The sequence below is a fragment of the Falco naumanni genome, chromosome 10, assembly GCF_017639655.2.
Source record: "Falco naumanni isolate bFalNau1 chromosome 10, bFalNau1.pat, whole genome shotgun sequence".
Classification (NCBI taxonomy): domain Eukaryota; kingdom Metazoa; phylum Chordata; class Aves; order Falconiformes; family Falconidae; genus Falco; species Falco naumanni.
This window is the reverse complement of record NC_054063.1, coordinates 384,367-406,162: the sequence shown is the minus strand read 5'-3', so window position 1 is coordinate 406,162 and position 21,796 is coordinate 384,367. Positions and strand designations below refer to the sequence as shown.

At 44.2% G+C, this 21,796-nt stretch overlaps 1 protein-coding gene across 1 annotated transcript in view; it reads right to left on the bottom strand.

The window, feature by feature from the left end:
- PTPRJ (protein tyrosine phosphatase receptor type J) overlaps window positions 1-18,284 on the bottom strand; it is a 29,392-nt gene extending 11,108 nt beyond the window's left edge. The window contains exons 1-13 of the mRNA XM_040608843.1: window positions 18,246-18,284; window positions 15,732-15,750; window positions 14,542-14,709; window positions 13,528-13,794; window positions 12,693-12,959; window positions 9,526-9,792; window positions 8,129-8,395; window positions 6,665-6,931; window positions 5,730-5,996; window positions 3,681-3,968; window positions 3,292-3,426; window positions 520-730; window positions 227-345 (exon numbers count right to left, since the gene is read on the bottom strand). Of these exons, the coding sequence (XP_040464777.1) occupies window positions 227-345; window positions 520-730; window positions 3,292-3,426; window positions 3,681-3,968; window positions 5,730-5,996; window positions 6,665-6,931; window positions 8,129-8,395; window positions 9,526-9,792; window positions 12,693-12,959; window positions 13,528-13,794; window positions 14,542-14,709; window positions 15,732-15,750; window positions 18,246-18,284 (2,581 nt within the window). The remainder of the gene's footprint in view (window positions 1-226; window positions 346-519; window positions 731-3,291; window positions 3,427-3,680; window positions 3,969-5,729; window positions 5,997-6,664; window positions 6,932-8,128; window positions 8,396-9,525; window positions 9,793-12,692; window positions 12,960-13,527; window positions 13,795-14,541; window positions 14,710-15,731; window positions 15,751-18,245) is intronic.
- Between the last annotated feature and the right edge of the window lie 3,512 nt (window positions 18,285-21,796).

Below are 21,796 nucleotides of genomic sequence, written 5' to 3'. Positions count from 1 at the left end.
AATAGCACAGCTTTCTGTTACTTCTGCAGGGGAAAGCACACATGGGAAAAAGAGGTCACCTGCAGGGCTATATGCAAGCTATGAATTTACAGAGCGGTTCACTGCAAAGCTAGAAAGAAACAATTCAATACAGAAAAAACAGAACAGCGTGTGTTTTGCTGTTATGAAACTTGCCACACACTGTATATGTGCCAAGCCACCAGTCCTGTAATTGACATTTCCATACCTGGATCCTGGGGTAGCAAAACTGCCTCAGAACAGGGTGAAAATGATACGTAACTATCTTCCCCCACAATGATGTCGGCCATAGTAAAGGTTATGTTAGTGAAACCTGCAATGCTTGCCCTGTTGGTAAGGGAGAAGAAAAAAAAACCCAAAGACAGAGAGACAGGTACATTACATGGTTTTAACAGACATAAGCAAAATCTGTAATAAGCAAAATCTGTAATCTTTTAATCAGACAATCTTTTAGCTTTCAACTCCAGAAAAATTACCCAAACAGTGGTTTGAGATAAATACCTGTATGAATGAAGAGGAATCAATGGTCCGTTTTCGTAGGCATACACTGTGTTTCCCTTGCCGACATTAATGATGTTTGTACCATTCTGAGAACGGAAAGAAGGTGATTTTGCCTGCTCTGTATCTATGACGTATGTTACATAGGTGACTGTCGTCCTCTTCTTGAAATCTTTGTATGTGTTGTTCAATTTAGACTTCAAAGACCCACAACCTTCAGGGAAAACCAAGGACATATGTAGTATACATCACCCACTGATTTTTGTATTGCTTGGCGCGACGCCTGAGACTGTCACATTAACCACAGCTGCCATTACTCTGTAAGAGCTGCCTGAAATGAAAGCCCGAGCGCACCAGACAATCTCAGAAACCTCTTCTGCTGCAGTGCAATCTACTGAACTACCTCCCTACTCCCCAACGCTGTTTGTTTTAATCTCTTACTGGTTTTACCTCCACGATGTATAGCAGAGCTTCTCTGTAAAGGGGTGTTAAGTAGTAGACTCCAGCATCCTCATGGATACCCTTCGCGAGACAAGCCAGCCATAGCCATATGTGCTCTGTCAACTATCATATGTAGCCGAGTACAATGCAAACAGTGTAGAAAAAGTCAATTGGTATTTGCTAACATTGTGCTACCGAAACAGCATCAAGCCTCATTCAGGGTGACACCAAACTTGTCCTGAGCTATAGGTCCTTGCTACATCTTACAAGAAGTCTCACACCTAAACCCTAAGAGACAAGAGTTAATTTCTGCCTTTTCTTGACACAGACAAGCACTGGCCAAAGCAGTATGTCTTCCAGAAGACAAAGAAGAGTAGGCTACTGTAGTCAAACAGTGGCCAACAGGATACCACCTGCAGAACAGCACCCCTTTACAGTGTCTGTTGTTAGAAGATGAACCCTAGAAACTTGAGGCAGATTACACAGCTGATGCCCATGTGACTTAAGAGGTAATAAACAAGCTCAAAATAACAGTTGTCCAACAACTCAAGCGCAAACTGATGTAAATACTCAAAGTGTTGCAGGAGGAAGAATCTTGCTCATTTGACTGAAGTTTGCATACGCTGCTCCCTACCAACTGCCTTACAAAGCCAAAAGCTCCTTCTAAAAGCAGATACAGTATCAAATTCACCTCTAAAAAGGAGAAGCCTTGCAGGAGCTCTGAAAGGTGGAAAAGCTCCAGTAGCTTTTCTATAGTTGTGTAGACATGGTCTGACCTGCCACCAGCAGCAAAGCTCTCACCAACTATAACTGCAGGAACAGGGGGCAAGACAGCTCTTCTAAAGCACTGGCTTGGTTACATTAAAAGCAGCTGAGGTTGCAATTAACTCAGTTGCCTAGAAATGCGTGTTCAATACTGCGTGAGATACGTTATACGCCCTGCCCAGTCCCTAGTTTCCATTCCAAAAAGATGTACATCTTGGGTTATATCTGCAGCTCCTTGGGGATGTCTTGGCCATCACCTTAGGACACCTCAAACAGCCACATACACCATTGCTTACACAACCGAAAAAAGTCCCCTCTATCCAGCCTAAAGGTAATGAATGGTGTCTGTTTTAAGACAGGGAAATACATCTCAAGCATTTTAATGTTATTTCAACACTAAAAAGCTGAAGCTATGCTTGGCTGTAAGGATAGTTTTCTGCTCCTATCAAAGCACTCAGATTCTAAATTATAAACACGGGTGATCTTCCTTATTTCAATCACATCTTGAAAGTCCTCTTTCTTGAATAACTTGCAATCAAAATCACACAGAAGAACACGCTGAATCTCATCAAGACTAAACAGGACTGGGTGAAGGTACAAGCAGAGCTGTTGCTGCATGCAAGAGATCCGACATTCAAATCAGCAACTCTGGGGCAGCTACGTAGGCATGTGAAAAGTAAGAATTTTCTACATATGTGGGACATATGTTGTATGGAAACCACAGAAGACCGACCTACAGTCAAATTGCTGCAAGATGAACTTCCACAGTGTTAAGACAAAGGTTAAGCATGAATGTGAAATCCCACTTGGGGGGAACAATCTCCAGCAGCTGCTTTATTCCTCCAGCGCACTGGCAGAGATGAAAAGAAGTTCAACTGGAACCTATGCTGCAAAGTTCGTTCCTTAATTTTACGATTTATCACTGGACATCCACCAAAGACACTTCTCTATTTTGATTCTTTAAAGAGGTGAGTTTGAAAGAGTACCCTCTAGCTTTCCATGGCATTCAACCTCCCACAGCACGTAATGCTGACAATGCTATTCAAAAGTGTTCCACTTGCACTGCCTCTCAGTTAATGAAGTATTTTAAGTAACATCAGAAGGAAAGTTCTCTTTTTTATTTATTTTTTTTTATTTATTTTTAAAAGATCTCACTGCAGACATCTTCCAGCTAAAGAAGGGAGGGGGAAAAACATCCCACATTCCAAAGCTGCTTATATTAGTAGCCCTGAAAACTACTCTGTGGGAGAAAAAAAAAGGATACCACACACTCTTGTGGCAGGAATCACCTGCAGATCAAGTTGGCGACAGCACAGTGGCAATACATATGACACTTACATACAAGGATAAATCCGGCTGGAAAAGGCTGAGTTAAAACAGTGGCTTTCTGAAAACAAGGAGTGATCTGACTTCAAGTAACCAAAGTATTTGCCTTGTGATTTTTGAAAGGTGATTGAAAATAATGAGTCAGCTTTTTCTCTATCCATTTAACTCCTCTTTAGAATTTAAAACACAATGCTGTCTCATAATTGTTTCACACAGCTACAAGATACGATCACAGTATCTTACCTTGTTCTTCTGTTGCGATCATCACTGCATAGGCTTTCAACGGTCCATTCACTGACTCAAAATCAGAGAATTCAACAGATAATGAGCTGTGACTGACTGCCTTGACTAAAGGAGCTTTGCTTGGAGCAGGTGGGTCTATAAACAGAAATTTTTTTAGTACCTTAACAATTGATAAAGAAAAGTTTTCCAATCATGAAAACGCTGTAATACTGGTGCTGTTCATATAATGTGTATTTACTGTGAGTCACATTAGACTTTGCATGAATGTAGTGTTTTATTCATAATCTGTAGGCTGATAATGTACTGCACATCAAGTTTGGTATTCTGTAATCATTAAGTTAATATTTCGGTTCTACAAATATCTTTCATTCTCAAATGTTAATGCTCACCAGTAATGCTTGTATTACACATTTGCTGCACTGGACGGCTTTCAGAACTATTTGAAAGAGTTGCAATAGTAACAACATAGGTCCTGAAATAATCCAAAGACAATGTTCTGAAGGTTTCCTCTGAGCCTTCTCTCATACAGGATGGAGCCCATTCTTCTTTTTCCCATGTATCATTAAAGATTTTAATTTTGAAGCCGGAATTGTTACCAGAAGGACATTCCCATTTCAGCATCAGGGAAGACTGCTTGGCCACTGGTTCACAATGAAATGAATTCACTACTGCAGGAACTGGAAGGAAAAAAAAAAAAAAAAAAAAAAAAAAGAGAAGAAATCAAGTATTGTCGTAAATAGAAAAAGATGTCTATTTATAAGTTCTGTGTATACATGTCTGTAAAACTTGAGTACTCCTTTCCACTTTTAAAAAGGTGAAGCTACTGCCTAGAAGGACTTACTACCCTACAGGGGAGAGAAGTATTCAGCACACTAAGAACACAAACCTCTTCCGTGTCCTCTGACTCCGCTGCAGACAGGTTTACTGAGAAAATTTAGGTTGAGTATCTGACAGGATGAGCAAAGTTTCCAAAATACTGTTCAACCATTGAACATACTACTCCAAGAACATTTTTAAAGTAGTATGTAGATTGACACTAACTCCATGTATAATTACATAAAACTCTTAGTGGTCAACAAATTGGAAAACATAACCTCTGTGTGCTTTAGAGCACAGCAGCAGCCATCCTCAAGAGCAGCAGCAACATCATCTCAGCTTCTGTGAGTGTCCTATAGGACACAATATAAAAATTCCAACCTTATGATCAGATACAAAAAGATATTTTAAAAGTTAACATAGCAGTAACACTGAGGAAAGGTCCCTCTAAACTAAAAATCTCCTAAAACTTGGCCTTCAAGAACAAAACTCCTGTAACATTTACTATTCTAACACACAGTAAAGTTATCTACTACTTTGATGAAGATTTAATACTTCCAAATAAAGGGGTAAAAAACCCTCATGGATTAAGTTATTTTGCTATTAAAAAAGGGGATTACTTTAAGAAAATAAGGAGAATCAGAATTGTCTACCAGAAGAAACAGATTTAGTTAAAACATAGCTGTGAGTGACTGGGACTTATTTCTACTGCATTTTATAAAGATTTCTTTTCCTCTAGTGACACTGTCAGCTACCCCTACAAATACGGTGAAATTATAGAAGGTTCCAGGGTTTATGTCTGTAATAACAGCTCTGGTGACGCTGGCTGTCTGGTTTCTAGAGGAGGAACCATGACTTTGTATCTCTCTCCTGTACGCGTAGTTAGAAGTATCATCTGTGCTCCATGGGAAAAACCAAAGAACAGCATACTGTGGCTGGGTATGGAACACAGGGCTGGGGTCCATGAAGTCAAGAGGAGACTCCATCAATGCTCACAAATACTGACAAACACAGAGAGAAAAAGCAGAAGCACAGCCACACTTGCACATTTTGGAAAGACTGAGAATTACAAATAGCCAAGCAGCACTTTCACAGTACCAGACTCTCTTAAACAGGTTGATTCTGGGGCACCTCTGGAAACCCCACCGAGGAGCTCTGGGGCAGATTCACTTCACCTCAGACAAAACAGGACAAAACTAAGGAAAGGACACAGCAGCATATATTCACAAGGGGGGAAAACGGTCACGATGCCCAGCATGAGGATCACAGGAATACCTCAACCTTCTCTCTGCTGCCGAGCTGAGAGAGCAGCGTGGCTGAGCACCACACAGCACAGTACTGCTGACAGCCCAGCTGCAAGCCCGGGCCCCTCCAAAGGGGGAACTTCCCAAGACACAATTCACGTTCTGTGAAAGCCCTTCAAAATAAGAGCCTGAGGGCCTGCTCCACAAGAAGGCAACAATTCCCCCCCCACATATTATAACATCACTGACTGCAGGTAGGCTGTGTACAGCAATTCCACCTGAAAAAATACTGCACTTCAAGCCTCAGGCGGGTAGGCAGAACCCTGCGCTGCACAGGAACACACACCCCAACAGCAACTGCAAGAAACTGTGACTTACTTGTGTACAGGCTTATGGACATCGCTTCTCCTTCCGTCTGACCATCAGCCGCTACTGCAAATACTGTGAAATTGTACATCGTCCCAGGGAATAACTCAGTAATTTCAACTTCAGTGACATTGGATGACAGGCTCCTAACAGAGGTACCACTTACAACCTCTATCCTGTACGTGTAGGGGCTGGAAGCAGTGGTGTTCACTGCCCATGTTAAGCTGACTTTCTCAGCACCAACATACTCCGCCTTGAGGTCCTGGACTGGGCTGGGCTCTGTGAAAGGCAAGACAACAATCTGTTACCCTGCAGCAACACCTGCTCACACACACGGACAGAGGGAACACAGCACACCGCCACCTCACCCTCTTCACATCACTCACTGCTCAGAGCGCAGGGGCACCCCAACAGCATCACCACATGCTCCCGGATGCTTCTGCATCAATGGGCAGCTAAGAGACACTGAAGAAAAGTCATTCTGGGTCATTCTGAGTGCACATCATCTCCCTTCGACACTCCAAAGGAGAAGCACAGGCCATCACTGACCACTGCTCCCAGGGCTTCCCTTGGGAATCCAGAGAGGTGGACAGGAAAGGAATCAGTATGGTGGGAAGGGAAGGCGTGCTTTTGTATGTTTGTTGTTTGGGGTTTTTTTGGTTAGTTGGATTTTGGGCTTGTTGTTGTGTGGATTTTTTGTTTCAGGGCAGGCGGTGGGGTTAGAGGTGGATGGTTGTGGTTTATTGTTTGTTTGTTGGGTTTTTTTTTTTCTTTAAATAAAATACAGTTGGAGCTATGCTTCCTCTACATATTCACACCTTATTCTTAGTAGATAGGCCAGGTAAGCCTTGTATTATATTTCAACCCTTTCACAGGTAGGCATAGCCCTGTGCTGCACAGGAAAACACAGTCCACTAGAAATGGGGATCCAAACAACCGTGACTTACTTGTATACAGGCTTATGGACATCGCTTCTCCTTCTGTCTGATCATCAGCTGCTACTGCAAATACTGTGAAATTGTACATCGTCCCAGGGAATAACTCAGTAATTTCAACTTCAGTGACATTGGATGACAGGCTCCTAACAGAGGTACCACTTACAACCTCTATCCTGTACGTGTAGGGGCTGGAAGCAGTGGTGTTCACTGCCCATGTTAAGCTGACTTTCTCAGCACCAACATACTCCGCCTTGAGGTCCTGGACTGGGCTGGGCTCTGTGAAAGGCAAGACAACAATCTGTTACCCTGCAGCAACACCTGCTCACACACACGGACAGAGGGAACACAGCACACCGCTACCTCACCCTCTTCACATCACTCACTGCTCAGAGCGCAGGGCACCCCAACAGCATCACCACATGCTCCCGGATGCTTCTGCGTTAGTGGCTGGTAACAGCAAAGCAAAAAAAGAGGCAACTCAAATACAATCTTCCTTTCATGTTCAAAAGCAGCAGGACAGGTCACAATGGTGCCAGCACTCCCAGGGTTTCCCCTGGCAATCCAGAGAGGTGAGCAAGGACAAAAGAGTAGACGGGAAAGACAATGGTGCCACATCTCTGCACAGCAAAAACTAAGGAAGATCAAATATCACTGGAAGAGGAACAGAGGTGATGGCCCAGGCTCCCTGTTTTTCTGCAACTCTTGTGCCCCGCACTCACTCCCGTGGCAGAGAGACCATCTCCAAAACCCCTCTTTCCAGCACCCTATTCTCTGCATCTTCAAAACAGAGCTACTAGCCATCAGGCAGCACAGGAGAAAATTTTGGGACTTTACTGGAAAGGTAGGGGCACACGTGCACGTACGTTTCAGGACAACACAAATGACAAGAACAGGCATGTTTTCTTTCAAATACACCCTGTGGAATGACCAAGCTGGGCTACAGCCTTGCAGGACAGCTCTAAAATTGTCTTTCCACCACCATGTGTCAAGACTTGATATTCAACATGGCAAGGTACTGGATGGCCAGTGCAGTTCTCCTGAACTAGCGTGGCCTAAATCCCACTCTCCTGCTGCAGCCTGATAGCAGCTACAGAACCTCAGCTCACAAAAGTTCCCCTGGCACAATATGCTTTCTGCGGGAGCCCCTTAAAACAAGAATTTCAGGCCCCCATCCTCTTGGAAATGAATGCAACCTCCTTTTCCAGATTTAAAGAGAGAGGTCCCTGGGGAAAAACGTCTTCTCTGTATTGCCAGCCTTGGGGACGAACTTCACCAACAGCTTTCTATCATAGCAATGCTTCTGATGTACTTTAACACCCCAAGGTCGGCAGATTGGCCATCTCCAGCTCTAGGATCAAAACATCACCCCTGCCTGCAGTAGTACCCAATCACACCCCTCGGGCAGGTAGGCAAAGGCCTGTGCTACACAAATACAGTCCACCTGAAACAGGGCTGCAAGAAACTGTGACTTACTTGTGTACAGGCTTATGGACATCGCTTCTCCTTCCGTCTGACCATCAGCTGCTACTGCAAATACTGTGAAATTGTACATTGTCCCAGGGAATAACTCAGTAATTTTAGTTGTGGTGACAGTGGATGTCAGGTTCTTATCAAAGGTACCACTTACAACCTCTATCCTGTACGTGTAGGAGCTGGAAGCAGTGGTGTTCACTGCCCATGTTAAGCTGACTTTCTCAGCACCAACATACTCCGCCTTGAGATCCTGGACTGGGCTGGGCTCTGTGAAAGGCAAGACAACAATCTGGCAAGACAGAGAAATAAAGAAAGAAGAGCCACAGCCACGTTTCCTTATTCCATATAAAACGAACATTATTTGCAGCCAAGCAGCACTCCTACAGTACCAATGACCAGCTTCAGACATTCATGCTGGGGCATTTCTAGAAAAGCCACAGAAGTTCTGGGGGATATTCTCTTCAGTTAATTTCACATGCTAAAATTATTTGTTTCCACAGTGGGTTTCCAGACAGATGGAAATCAGGGAAGGAAGCAAAGTGCAGGGTAGTCTTGGTCTGTTAACTCAGAATTGTGCCTGTACGTGTTAACCTGACCCCTTCAGCCCAGAGTCACCTCAAGATCAGCAGAAGGAAATGGGCTCCTTGAGCAGGTCCAAGAGCTGACCCACCCAGGGGGCTGTGTGTGCAAGGCTGGTTCGGCACCAACACCAGGCAGGCAAAACCCACCCCAGGCAGCTTAGACAAGCTCATCTACTCAGCAGCAGCTCCAGCAGACGCTGCTTCCAATTGCTTTGTGGGGGAGTTGCCTGTTCCCTTTCTACCCTTGAGCTAGACACAAAAGAAAGGTCTTACCCTCCCATCCGTCCCTCTGATCTGGGGAAAAAGGTGCCATGGCACAAAGCCAACAAAAATGGCACCACACTGAGTGCGGCCCTAGGCACCGTCACAGCAATGGGAGCTCCAGTCCAGGGACTCCATCAAGAGCTCAAACCAATCTTCAGGAACGAAAAGCTTCTGTGATCTTGGCCACCACATTGCTGCACACTATGTCCTTTGATATGAGCTGTAATAACCTGCTCCCAGAAACATTGTAGGGGGCCTATTCAGCCCTCAAGTCTAGAAAACATCATGCTTTTGTGGCAGCCAGATCTCTACGTATTCTTGAGCAGACAAGCTGATGAAATAACTGCTTTACAGGCAACACGGGCACACACAGATACACATAAAATCACAGTTCTTTTCCGTTTTACCAAAGACCACTTGCATTCCTGTTCACAGGAGCGAAGCAACATCGCAATGATAAATAGTACGAAGTTGCACACCGAAGGTAAAAAAGCAGGACAATTTGGTTCAAACTGAATGTTTACAGGCAATGGGGAGGCACTGCTTCCTTACTTGTGTACAGGCTTATGGACATCGCTTCTCCTTCCGTCTGACCATCAGCCGCTACTGCAAATACTGTGAAATTGTACATCGTCCCAGGGAATAACTCAGTAATTTCAACTTCAGTGACATTGGATGACAGGCTCCTAACAGAGGTACCACTTACAACCTCTATCCTGTACGTGTAGGGGCTGGAAGCAGTGGTGTTCACTGCCCATGTTAAGCTGACTTTCTCAGCACCAACATACTCCGCCTTGAGATCCTGGACTGGGCTGGGCTCTGTGAAAGGCAAGACAACAATCTGTTACCCTGCAGCAACACCTGCTCACACACACGGACAGAGGGAACACAGCACACCGCTACCTCACCCTCTTCACATCACTCACTGCTCAGAGCGCAGGGGCACCCCAACAGCATCACCACATGCTCCCGGATGCTTCTGCATCAATGGGCAGCTAAGAGACACTGAAGAAAAGTCATTCTGGGTCATTCTGAGTGCACATCATCTCCCTTCAACACTCCAAAGGAGAAGCACAGGCCATCACTGACCACTGCTCCCAGGGCTTCCCTTGGGAATCCAGAGGTGGTCAGGAAAGAGACAGACTAACTATTTCAGTCAGAGGGGCCCTACAAGGATCACCTAGTCCAGCTGCCTGATCACTTCAGAGCTGACCAAAAGTTAAAGCATATTATTGAGGCCATTGTCCAAAGGCCTCTTAAACACTGACAGGCTTGGGGCATCGGCCACCACTCTAGGAAGCCTGTTCTGATGTTTCTTTACCGAGAGGGCAGTCAAATGCTTCCTACTGTCCAGTCTAAACCTCCCCTGCCACAGCTTTGGACCATTCCCACAAGTCCTGTCACCAGATCCCAGGGAGAAGAGCTCAGCATCTCCTTCTCTGGAAGCTGGGAGAGCAATGAGGTTGCCCCTCAGCCTCCTTTACTCCAAACTAGACAAGCCCAAAGTCCTTAGCGGCTGCTCATAGGACATGCCTTCAAGCCCTGTCACTGGCGTTGTTGCCCTCCTCTGGATGCCTTTCAAGGACCTTCACATCCTTCTGCAATGGCAGGGCCCAGAACTGCACGCTGTACTCAGTGAGGCCACACCAGCTCTGAATGCAGAGGGATAACCACCGCTTTTGACCCGCTGGTTCTACTGTGCTTGCTGCACCGCGGGGCACGGTTTGCCTCCTGGCTGCCAGGGCACGCTGCTGGCTCATAGTGAGCCTGCTGCCAGCCAGCACCCCCACGGCCCTCCCTGCAGCCAAGTTCTCCAGCCACTCCTCTCTCAGTTCATACTTGTGCCTGGCGTTACTCCGTCCCATATGCAGAATCTGACATTTGGTCTTATTAAATTTCATCCCATTAATCATAGCCCAGTGCTCCAATTTACCTAGACGCCTCTGCAAGGACTCCTGTCCCTTAAGCAAGTCAACAGCACCTCCCAGTTTGGGAGCAACACCAGAAAACTTGCTAATGGTGTGTTCACCTCCTGCCTCCACGTAGCTGATAAATACGTTGAACAGGACTGGCCCTAGAACTGAGCCCCGAGGAACACCGCGGGAGACTGGTTGCCAGCCAGATGCAGCCCCATTCACTGCAACCCTTCGAGCTCTGCCACCCAGCCAGTTCTTCCCTCAGCACACCGTGAACCCAGCTTATCCCACAGTTGGACAACTTGTCCAGAAGGATGCTGTGAGGGACAGGACCAAAAGCCTTACTAAAATCCAGAAAAACTACATTACTGCCTTCATCCACTAGGTAGGTGACCTTATCATAGAAGGATATCAAATTAATTAAACAGGACTTCCCCTGTGTGAACCCATGCTGACTGTCCCCGATGATTGCATTATTCCTTAAATGCTTTCCAGCAGTATCTAGTATGATCTTCTCCATAATACTTCCAGAAACTGAGTTTACACTAACATAGTTCCATGGATCTTTCCTCATGCCCTTCTTGTAAACTGGAATAACAATGGCTAGCTTCCAGGCAGCAAGGTCCTCCCCAGACTCCCAAGACCTTTGGTAGATGATCCAAAACGGGTCCTGCTGTTACATCCGCTAGCTCCTTCAGAACGCTGGGATGAATCCCATTGTGCCCCAGGGACTTGCGGACATTCAGCTGATACAGCTGGTCCCTTACAATTTCAGTGTCCACAAATGGAAAGTCACCGGTCCTGCACACGTGGTCCTCCAGCTCAGGGGACCAGCAAGCCAAGGTCTATCAGTATTATGAAAGACAGAGGCAAAATAAAAAAAGCATTGAATGCCTCTGCTTTTCCTTCATCCTTATTACTAAGGTGACCATCCTCAGCAAGTATCAGTCCAATGTTTTATTTAGACCTCCTCTTGTCATTAACATACTTAAAAAAACCTTTCTTGTTGTATGACACAACATCAGCCAGTTTCAACTCTAACTGAGCTTTGGCCTACATTCTTCTCCCTGCATATACGAACAACAGCTCTGTAGTATTTCCGAGAAGCCTGACCTCACTTCCAGAGATCAAACACTTCCTTTTACCTCCTGAGCTCCACGAGCAGTTCCCTGTTCAGCCAAGCTGGTCTTCTGCCTTGCTTGCTTGACATATGACACAGCAGAATTGCCTGTTCTTGTGCTTCTAAAAGGTGGTTAAAAAATCAGCAGTACTCGTGGACTGCTAAAAGCCCTCAAAAGAAGATCCCCATGGTAGTCTGGCTAAGTAGCTCCCTGAATAGCTCAAGGTTTGCTCTCTTGAAGCCCAGGGTAGCAAGCCTGCTGTCCTCCCCCCTCATTACATTGAAAATGTTAAACTCGACCATTTCACGATCATTATGGCCAAGACAGCCACCTAGCACCACACCCCCCACAAGTCCTTCGCTATTAACAAACAGCAAGTCTAGGAGGGAATCTCTCATAGTTGGCTCACTCAGTACTTGCGACAAGAAATTATCTCCCATATGAGGGGATATGAGGAGATCATGATGGAAGGGAAGGAAGGTGGGTTTTGTTTCATTTCTTTTTAAAGCAGGGACGTGTTTCTTCCACACATTAAGACCCCATTTTTAGGAGACAGCTCAAATTAGGCTCCAGGATTATAACATCACATCTACACACAACATTTTTATATTTCAGCTGTCAGACAGGTAGGTAGAGCTCTGAGCTGCACAGTAGAACAGGGCTGCAAGAAACTGTGACTTACTTGTGTACAGGCTTATGGACATCGCTTCTCCTTCCGTCTGACCATCAGCCGCTACTGCAAATACTGTGAAATTGTACATCGTCCCAGGGAATAACTCAGTAATTTCAACTTCAGTGACATTGGATGACAGGATCCTAACAGAGGTACCACTTACAACCTCTATCCTGTACGTGTAGGGGCTGGAAGCAGTGGTGTTCACTGCCCATGTTAAGCTGACTTTCTCAGCACCAACATACTCCGCCTTGAGATCCTGGACTGGGCTGGGCTCTGTGAAAGGCAAGACAACAATCTGTTACCCTGCAGCAACACCTGCAGCTCACACACACGGACAGAGGGAACACAGCACACCGCTACCTCACCCTCTTCACATCACTCACTGCTCAGAGCGCAGGGCACCCCAACAGCATCACCACATGCTCCCGGATGCTTCTGCATCAATGGGCAGCTAAGAGACACTGAAGAAAAGTCATTCTGGGTCATTCTGAGTGCACATCATCTCCCTTCGACACTCCAAAGGAGAAGCACAGGCCATCACTGACCACTGCTCCCAGGGCTTCCCTTGGGAATCCAGAGAGGCAGGTAGGAAATTGATGAGGATGGAGGTGAAAGCGGGGAAAGAAGGTAATTAAAAACAAAACAAAAACATCTGGGCTGTTTCCGCTGCACACTAACATCCCACCCTTTGCATACAGCCCAGATTAGGCTCCAGGACTAATATATCATGTCTACATAGAGTAGTACTGAATTATAATCCTCACATAGGTAGGTAGAGCCCTGAGGTGCACAAAAAAATTACAAACCACCAGAAACAGGGCTGCAAGAAACTGTGACTTACTTGTATACAGGCCTATTGACAGTCCTTCTCCTTCTGTCTCATCATCATTCACGACTGCAATTACTGTGAAATTATAGAACGTCCCAGGCATTAACTCGGTAATATTAGTTGTGGTGACAGTGGATGTCAGGTTCCTAATAGAAGTACCATTTACAACCTCTATCCTGTAGGTGTAGGAGTTCGAAGCAGTGTCATTTACTTCCCATGTTAAGCTAATGTAAGTCATACCAACATATTCTGCTTTGATACCAAGAACAGGGACGGGCTCTGTGAAAGGCAAGAGAAGAAAAAAAATAATCTTTTCACCTGCAAGAATATTTGTTGACAAACACAAAGCACGCTTCTCCCCACCCTACCCAAATAACAGGTCTCTGTAAAACAGTAATCAGTCTGGGAAAATGATCAAGCCACCCTTACATGTTGGATGCACTTCAAGGATCACTTCATCTCAAGGAGTAAAACTGTCTGGGTGCAGCAGTGACTACCTTCCTATCTGCCTCAGCGGTCAACTTCACGCAGGGAGCTGAGAAAGACTTGAAACACACAACTTGCTGTTATGTTTCCTAATCTGACTATTCCAAAGGGAAAAGCCTTTCTAGCTGCAAAAATCACACACCTGTCCTCCAGACAGATGATACAGCACCCTCCACACCAGGGTACTCCAGCTGTGGTCTGTTATGCATGTATTCCAAATCTGTATGTCAGAGTGTGTTTGAACTGTTGCAGCTGTAACCTAAAAAGCTAACATAAGGAGAGAAGGAAGCCCAAACCTAACAGTGATAAAACTACTTCAAGGCTACACACTAATCACAGCATTAAATTGCACTCCCAGTCAGCTGTGCAGATACAATTCTTTGGCTCATTCTCTACTCCAGTAAAGGAGCTGGATCTGCACCCCTGCAAGGCTCTTTGCACTCTGGGCTGGAGTTCAGGCTTAAAATGCTAATGCAGTATAAAAGCACATCTAAAAACACCTTGAAAATTCACATGCCAGTCACATTCCAAGTGACTTACGTGTTACATTGTTCCGATCACTTATTGCTCTGTTGGATAGTGACATATCCCTGGTGGATCTTCCACCTCCGTAGGCTTTGTTCCCACTTGTAGAGTTTACTGATAAATTGTCATTACTACTGGTTCCTGTTTCTGCAGTTACATTTCTTGAGCTGCAATCCTCAGTGCCTGAAAGAAAGAATAAAAAGCACTAAGTATCATTACAAAACTTCAGGTTTCCCACTGGCAAAAGCATAGTCATTTTTACAGATACCATGCACAGACCCACTCACTTCTGTTTTCCCAGTTGTTCTCCTACAGATATTTCACTGCACATGCCCTGGTTTTACCACGTTTAACTCTTCTGAGATTATTTGAATTAGATTAAGAGATTGCCACATTGTTTTGGTCATATACTGACTCTGCTCATGGCTTGAATGAAAGCTACCATGATCTGATCTTTTTTTTCTGTGCAGTTTTGCTTGAAAGGAATTGAACAAACTTGCATCCACATTCAGGGTGTGTATTTTCCTCATATATTATCAGAAACTAGCTGCTTTATTTAACCTGACATACCAATTTTGTCTCTTCCCCTCAGTGTATGAGCAAAATTCTCATACCCTTGCAATGCGTTCCCCCAAGTAAGGAAGAGACATGGTATACCTACGAAAACAACTTCAGGTTGATGCAGCACAGCCCAGAGCATGCAGAGAGTTGATTCTGAAATTTAAAAGCTAACTCACTCAAGTCTGACATTTGATATTAAGGTAGAACTCATCTGCAAGTACTTTTGGAAATTTCTGCCACATGAAAATCTGCCATCTTAACAAGTACAGCAGTTGCTCTCCTCACTTCAGAAAATCGTCAAGGCATCAACTTTGGGTGTCTTTTTTTGTTTTGGGGTTTGTTTGTTTTGTAATGCCTTTAAGTATATTTTCCATCTTTCTAAGCACATTAAATCCATACTAGATTTTACCAGAACTCTTTGCAAACTGAAAAGCAAAGGGATTAAAGTACACACTCATATCTTTAAAAATCCTTAAATGCATTGCACGAAATGTCACACATTTTTGAATACTATTTCTAAAAATTCTTTTCAGGAAGTTTTTTTAAATACTTAGCTGATACAGCTGTATCTTTCTTAAAATAAATTAAAAGAAATAAGAGGTATATAAAAAAAATTAAAAATTGAGAAACAGAATGATACTTACAGGCAATTGTACATCTGACCTGGAAAACAAAAATAGCCATAGAGATTAAAAATTCAAAACTACCAGAAGTTCAAATAAAATAAGGACTGGTTTAATTAACACATGACAGGGGAGGTGGGGAGAAATCAGTTTAAGATCAAGACTTTTCAACCTGCAAAAGAAATACCTAAAAATCTACTGACATAAAAATAAAACCAAAATTATACCAAACTACTAGATAAGAAACCCAAACATGCCGGTAAAATGTCAGTTTCAATGTTGGGTTTGTTTTTGTTTTTTTTAACTGGTTTATTTTGTTAAAAACCAGCTTGCATAACATGTTCTGATTATTTTGCACATATAAACCCCGTAAGATCTTAGTCAAAGGATAATTTAGTACCTTCGACACCACCCCACAAAAAATGGCAGATGCCAATTAGGTCTTTTTTATTCATAAGATTTTTCCTTTCATCCTATAGCTATATAAACTTTCTTCTCACAAAAGAATATTTTGCATTTTCTGAAACAAACCCATTGTAGTCAAAGTTCAAAACACTTAGTATGTGTTCTGAAATCTAGTTTATATGTATGTGCATCCATAAAGCACCCACAGTAGCCATTTAACTGCAGCCCAAAATGACTTTGCTGGTAATACTGACAAGCACAGCAGAATTTTGCTTTGAAAATGTTTTTTAGTATTTCAACTTCATGCTTTTACTTCTGAATAAGCCATTTCCCTTCCTGTTAGTGTGTAAATTGGCTTATAAATTGTCATCTTCATCTCCCTCGGGTGGCAGCACAAAATGCTCCCAAATGAGTGTAGTAAAAGCCCCAGACTGAGGTCTGCAGGTTCCCGAGAGGAAAAAAGTGTTTTCCCAGGACTCCTGTAGCCAGCTGATACCGACCAACTGCAGCAGCCACTTCGGTACCGCTCCAGCAATTGTATCAAGGCTTAAATACAGCTGTTCACCATGCAAAGCTACACCTGACCAGGCAAAAACGAGCATACAGAGAGAGACAGGCGTCCAAAGGACACACAGATCCCCTGTGCCGTGCTGGAGATCCGCAGGTCACGGTGCCTTGTGCCAGGGAGGCTCGCGGGCATGGGAGGTTTCTGCCCACGCTCCGCTGTGTCGGGTTTTGGCATCGCAGTGGGTGCAGGTGGAGGCAGCCCCCAGCCCCAGCAGCTCCAACATCACCTGCAGAAGGGCTGGTCTTCTAGCTGGACCTTATACTGTGTATCGCTCCTAGGAAAACCAGTTTAGCTTTATGTCAAATGGTGTGCTACCCACACAAAGCACCACTCCTTCTAACTGCAGAGGTTGACACATTCATCTAAAGCACTTGAAACTGTCTCGTTTCCTTTTTCCACCCTGTTTTCTTAGGCAGTTTCTTAGCTGTTTCTGCAATCCCATGAGCTAACTCAAAATAAGCAGCTGTATCACTTCTATATATCACACTAATGCAATGCAAAGCTTCAATCCCAAGTTACTTGCCTCGCAGCTCTCATGTTGCTGAGGCCACAAGCAGCTCCATCAGCAGTAGCTCCCTGCATCACAGTCATGGGCCCAAGCAGATGCACCCTCAAAAAGTAGTCAGGAGATACTGTTAAATCTTGTCCTCTGTACGAGTATGAGACTACAAAAAGCACTCTCCACAAAGATGAGGCAGGACAGCAGTCCAGAAGCAACATCAGAAGCAATGTCTCCAGCTCTACAGTAAGGAGAAATGCAGCAGAAGCAAGCTTCACGTGGAGACAACACACACTCGCCCCCCTCCAGCCTCTTGGTGCCACAGGAAGAAGTTTGGGCACACTTCCTAGGGAAAAGAGCATTTACAAGCGTCAAAGAACTAACGCCTGGTCTTCTCTAGCACAGTCCTACTGACAACTCAGCACACCAAGGACATTACTTGGGACGCAGATGTCCTACGTACAAGTGCGAGGCTCCTCCTCAACCTTTCTGAATATTCGAGAGCTCAGCCAAACTGCAAGGTTATTAGAAAGCAAGGAAACATTCATCTGCACTCAGGTCAAGAGCCTTTCTGTATTCTTGCACAAGGTGGCCAAGGAAGAAGGGACTACAAAGGAAAAGCCACTCACTCTTAAGGCAGGAAAACACTGTGCAGCACTCAGAGAAGTACTAAGCAATGTGGAAACAGCCACTGAATGATGAGCAAGAGGTGAGATTCACTGAAAAGCAGGGCAATCTAACAGCAAAGCCAGAAAGATACTATGTTTACTAAGAAAGGGAAATCACAAAATGAAGAAAACAACAACAAGAAACACCACAGGACTGAGTAAGTTACAGTGATTTCTGCAGCCCTCTACAGACAAAACAGCAAAAGCCTGACACCATTCACAACCAGGCCTTCAGTTACTTTCTCATCTGCCTGAAGATGATTAAGTTTCTCATCTCCCTCTCCCCATATTTTGGGTTCAGGGACACAGCATCCTTCCTGAGCAACAAAAACAGACATCACATGACTGAGAAACAGGTATGCCACTACCAAGCCCCCTGCACCCCTGCTTCTCACCTCCCCATTTCCTCCCTGCTGGCTCACAACAAGAAGCATGTCGATTCCTGTTTTACCCCCTGCCACAGCCATCTGATTCAACGGCAAATTATGATCAAGCTGCTAGAAACTTGGTTGTAATGTCATGCCTGGGTTTTATTAACGATGGCCAAACAGCAAAAGGAAAGTTATGCTACAGCTCCTGTCACATGGCACACAAACAGCTTCCCATCACTTTACTTGCTTTTGTGTATCACATACTTTGGCAATACCCCCTCACAATACCCCTCTGACTTTCCAGAACCCTATTGTGCAAACCAAATTCAAAAAAAGCACATCCCGTTGGCAGCAGGCAGGCCTCCTTCTGAAACCCAAAACTGTGCAAAACAAATGATCCCATTCCCAAGCATCAGCCTGCTTGACTCAGTCATTCCATGCCATATTTTTCAACATAAGCCACATAAACTGAACTGTTCTGCAGCCTTATGTTTTTACTGAATGAGTTGCTATTTATACAAAACATTTGTTTATTATTTCAGAGGATATTTGTGCTGAACACCTGATTCTCCTTGTGTTTGCATCTAATATATCAGGAGCCCTGCCATCTCTACTTTTTCATTCTATGTCACAAATCCATATGATTCATGTATAGAGTTGGGTATTTTTTTCAACAAAAAACTGGAACTTGGGGTAAGTGTGGAACATCCCTCCCCAAGAAAATAAAAGCCAGCACAGTGCTGAACACTGAACATTTCAACTGAACAGGAGATGTGTGTACACGTACTCATTCCTGTTATTGGCTATGGCAAATTAATTTTTTCCACGTGTCACACAGCCATGATCAAAGGCTGCACATCCCAGAGGAGCTGAATAATCCATCTGCGTTCGCGCAAGGTCTGTCCTGCGCTCCTTATGTGTGCAGTTTTTTATTGACCAGGAGTTGGTGGTATGTAATAGATGCAGGATTCACCTCCGTCCTCCTCAGCTATCCAGTTGGTCACCTAACTGAGGAATTATTATTCATAGTCTCACAGGTAATCTTATTGAGGAAGAAATAAGATGTGTTGCAGGAAAACATCTTCAAAAATATTAAGTGACTGAGAAGCCCAAGTTCCACAAATATCTGGTAAGACTTAGACTAATACTATGATATTCTCAGGAGCAGGATTTAAAACATACCTGCTCTACACATGCATTGGGGGAGGCATAGAAGCTGGTCAGCAGTGGAGAAGACAGCAGTGCCTCCCCTCCTGCTGGCCACAAGACTTCAGATCAGCTTGGCTCTGCTGCTGAACTGCACCCTCAAATGAAGTTAGGTTTCGGGGGGAAAGCCCTTGTCACCAGCAGCCCATCTGCCTGGGGTGCTCCAGTTTCCAAGACAAACAATGTGGTTTGGGTCATGTAAACACAAGGTTAAGCAGCTGGCTGAACAGTCACAGTGAGCAAACCAAAAAATGCTAAGTAAAAAAAAAAAAACCCTTAGCCACAAATTCTTTTTGAGAACACTGCCTGAGGCCCTGCTTACTAGTATTTTTTGTGCTCACCAGTGTGTGCCTTATGACTCAGATGCAAAACTCCAGGAAACTAATCACAACCCTTCTCAAAGCTAACAGTGTTTCACATGTGTACCTTCAGATCTTCTCTCCTCCACCTACCCATCCTCTTGGGTTTGGAGGAGCTCCACAAAAATACTGCCAAGCTATCACAGTGGTCTCCAAATTCTTTCTCAACACCCTTTCACGAAAACAGCAGCATAGTTTACTGCTCCAGTAACCCTGGTCTCACTTCCTTTTTTCTTCCTGCTGTGCGCACCTACCATTAGCCACCCCACATCCATCAGCCACCCCACATCCATCAGCCACCCCACATCCATCAGCCATCCCACATCCATAACTGTGGGCTTTCGAGCAAGCCACCACAGTGCAATCACCACCACGGTTTTAAGACTCCAGGCTTCACTTCGGTGATGTTATCAGTCATCGCGCTCAGCCAACAAACATGAACTAGTGAAGATGCAGTAACTCAGCCACTCACAGACTGCTCGGCCACCTCTCGTATTTCATACTCCTTCAGAAAGCATTCCCACAGAAAGGTTTTATACAAGGTCAGTGAAGTGAAAATTAAACCCTGGCATGCCATTGGGAAGCCCCACGATAATGGAAGTGGGATTGCTCAGGTACTGCACATGCAGACTGATACAGCTTTCCAGTACTTGCTGATTTTCCAGGATTTGTAAGGCTCTGACCGCTATTCCAGCTGGGACATCTTCCCACTTCATTGGGAGTGTAAAGTTTAAACCAGTAGGGAGCGACACCCTCCTGCAGGAGACAACAGTCTCAGAGACAGGATGAAGTTCGGAAAGACGTAATGTTTCTGTCTCTTGCAACCAGTCTCAAGGCTCTTTCACCCCATTCATTTCAATATTATGTCCAAACTAATGAAGTCTGTAGGCTTACCACACCGGGCAAGAAAAATGAGATCACCTGAACTGCGGCATAAAACTATGTGCCTAAACATCTATGAACCTAGTTCAAATTAACATGCCTTACTTTGGCAATTTCTGGGGTTTAGAGTGAAAAAAAACCCCAAACAATACTTGGAAATGAGCTAAAATAAACTTGTGTAATATTTTGCCCTATTTCTAATTTCTTTCTAAAATGTCTTAAGTCTTCAACCGCAAAGCATTTCTCTGCATTTGAGCAGACAACTTCTAAGCACAAATTGTTACACTGTTATACTATTGTAAAATGCATAGAAATTCATATGCAATTCATATGTCAAGCCAAGAAAAGCAAGTGTTTTCCCCTGTACTTAATGTACAGAAAGAAAAAAAGACAATGTAGATTAAGCCTGTGTGCTGTAGATTCACTCCAAGCTACCCTAGCAATTCAGTTACCAATTTCAGCGGCATTTGTGAATACTTGGTCCTCCTGTATCAGGTCCTTACTAAGGAGGAAATAGTCAACAGGTGGCTAAGTCAGAAGCTAACATTTAATTTTGTTAGATAGTTTCAATTAAAATTGATTACTTTCTGGATGTGGTGCTAGGGTTTGGGCCTTTGTGGGCTTTTTCCTTTTCCAGCGTATATTTACTGTGCTACATTCATTTTAACTGTAACCCACAACAGTTTCTTTGATTCAGATTAACACTAGATGATCTCAATAATACGACACATTCACTTCCAATGAAAAACTGAAAATACACTGTGGCAAGTGTCATCTCCACATATCTTCCCTCTGGTATCTTAAGCAGGCACTCACAGCCCATCCAGAAAACACCATTTCACAGAAAGTTTGGTTTAAGTGAGTTTCTCCTGGGGGAGGAAAAAAAAAAGCTCTAATACTAGCAGCAGTGCACCAAGTTTTTGCAACATTTTTGAAGGCCTCTCTTCTTTTAACACTAAAGGAGCAGCTCTGCTAATGAGACTGCATGAGACCAGAGAGATGGACATCCAGAAGAAAGAAACGTTAGTTCATGTTCGTTATTAATTGGATAGGGCTGGACCCCCACAGGACACCGTGTTGTATTAGGAAGCTATGCAAAGTTCTAAAGCAGTCGACAGCCATACAAAC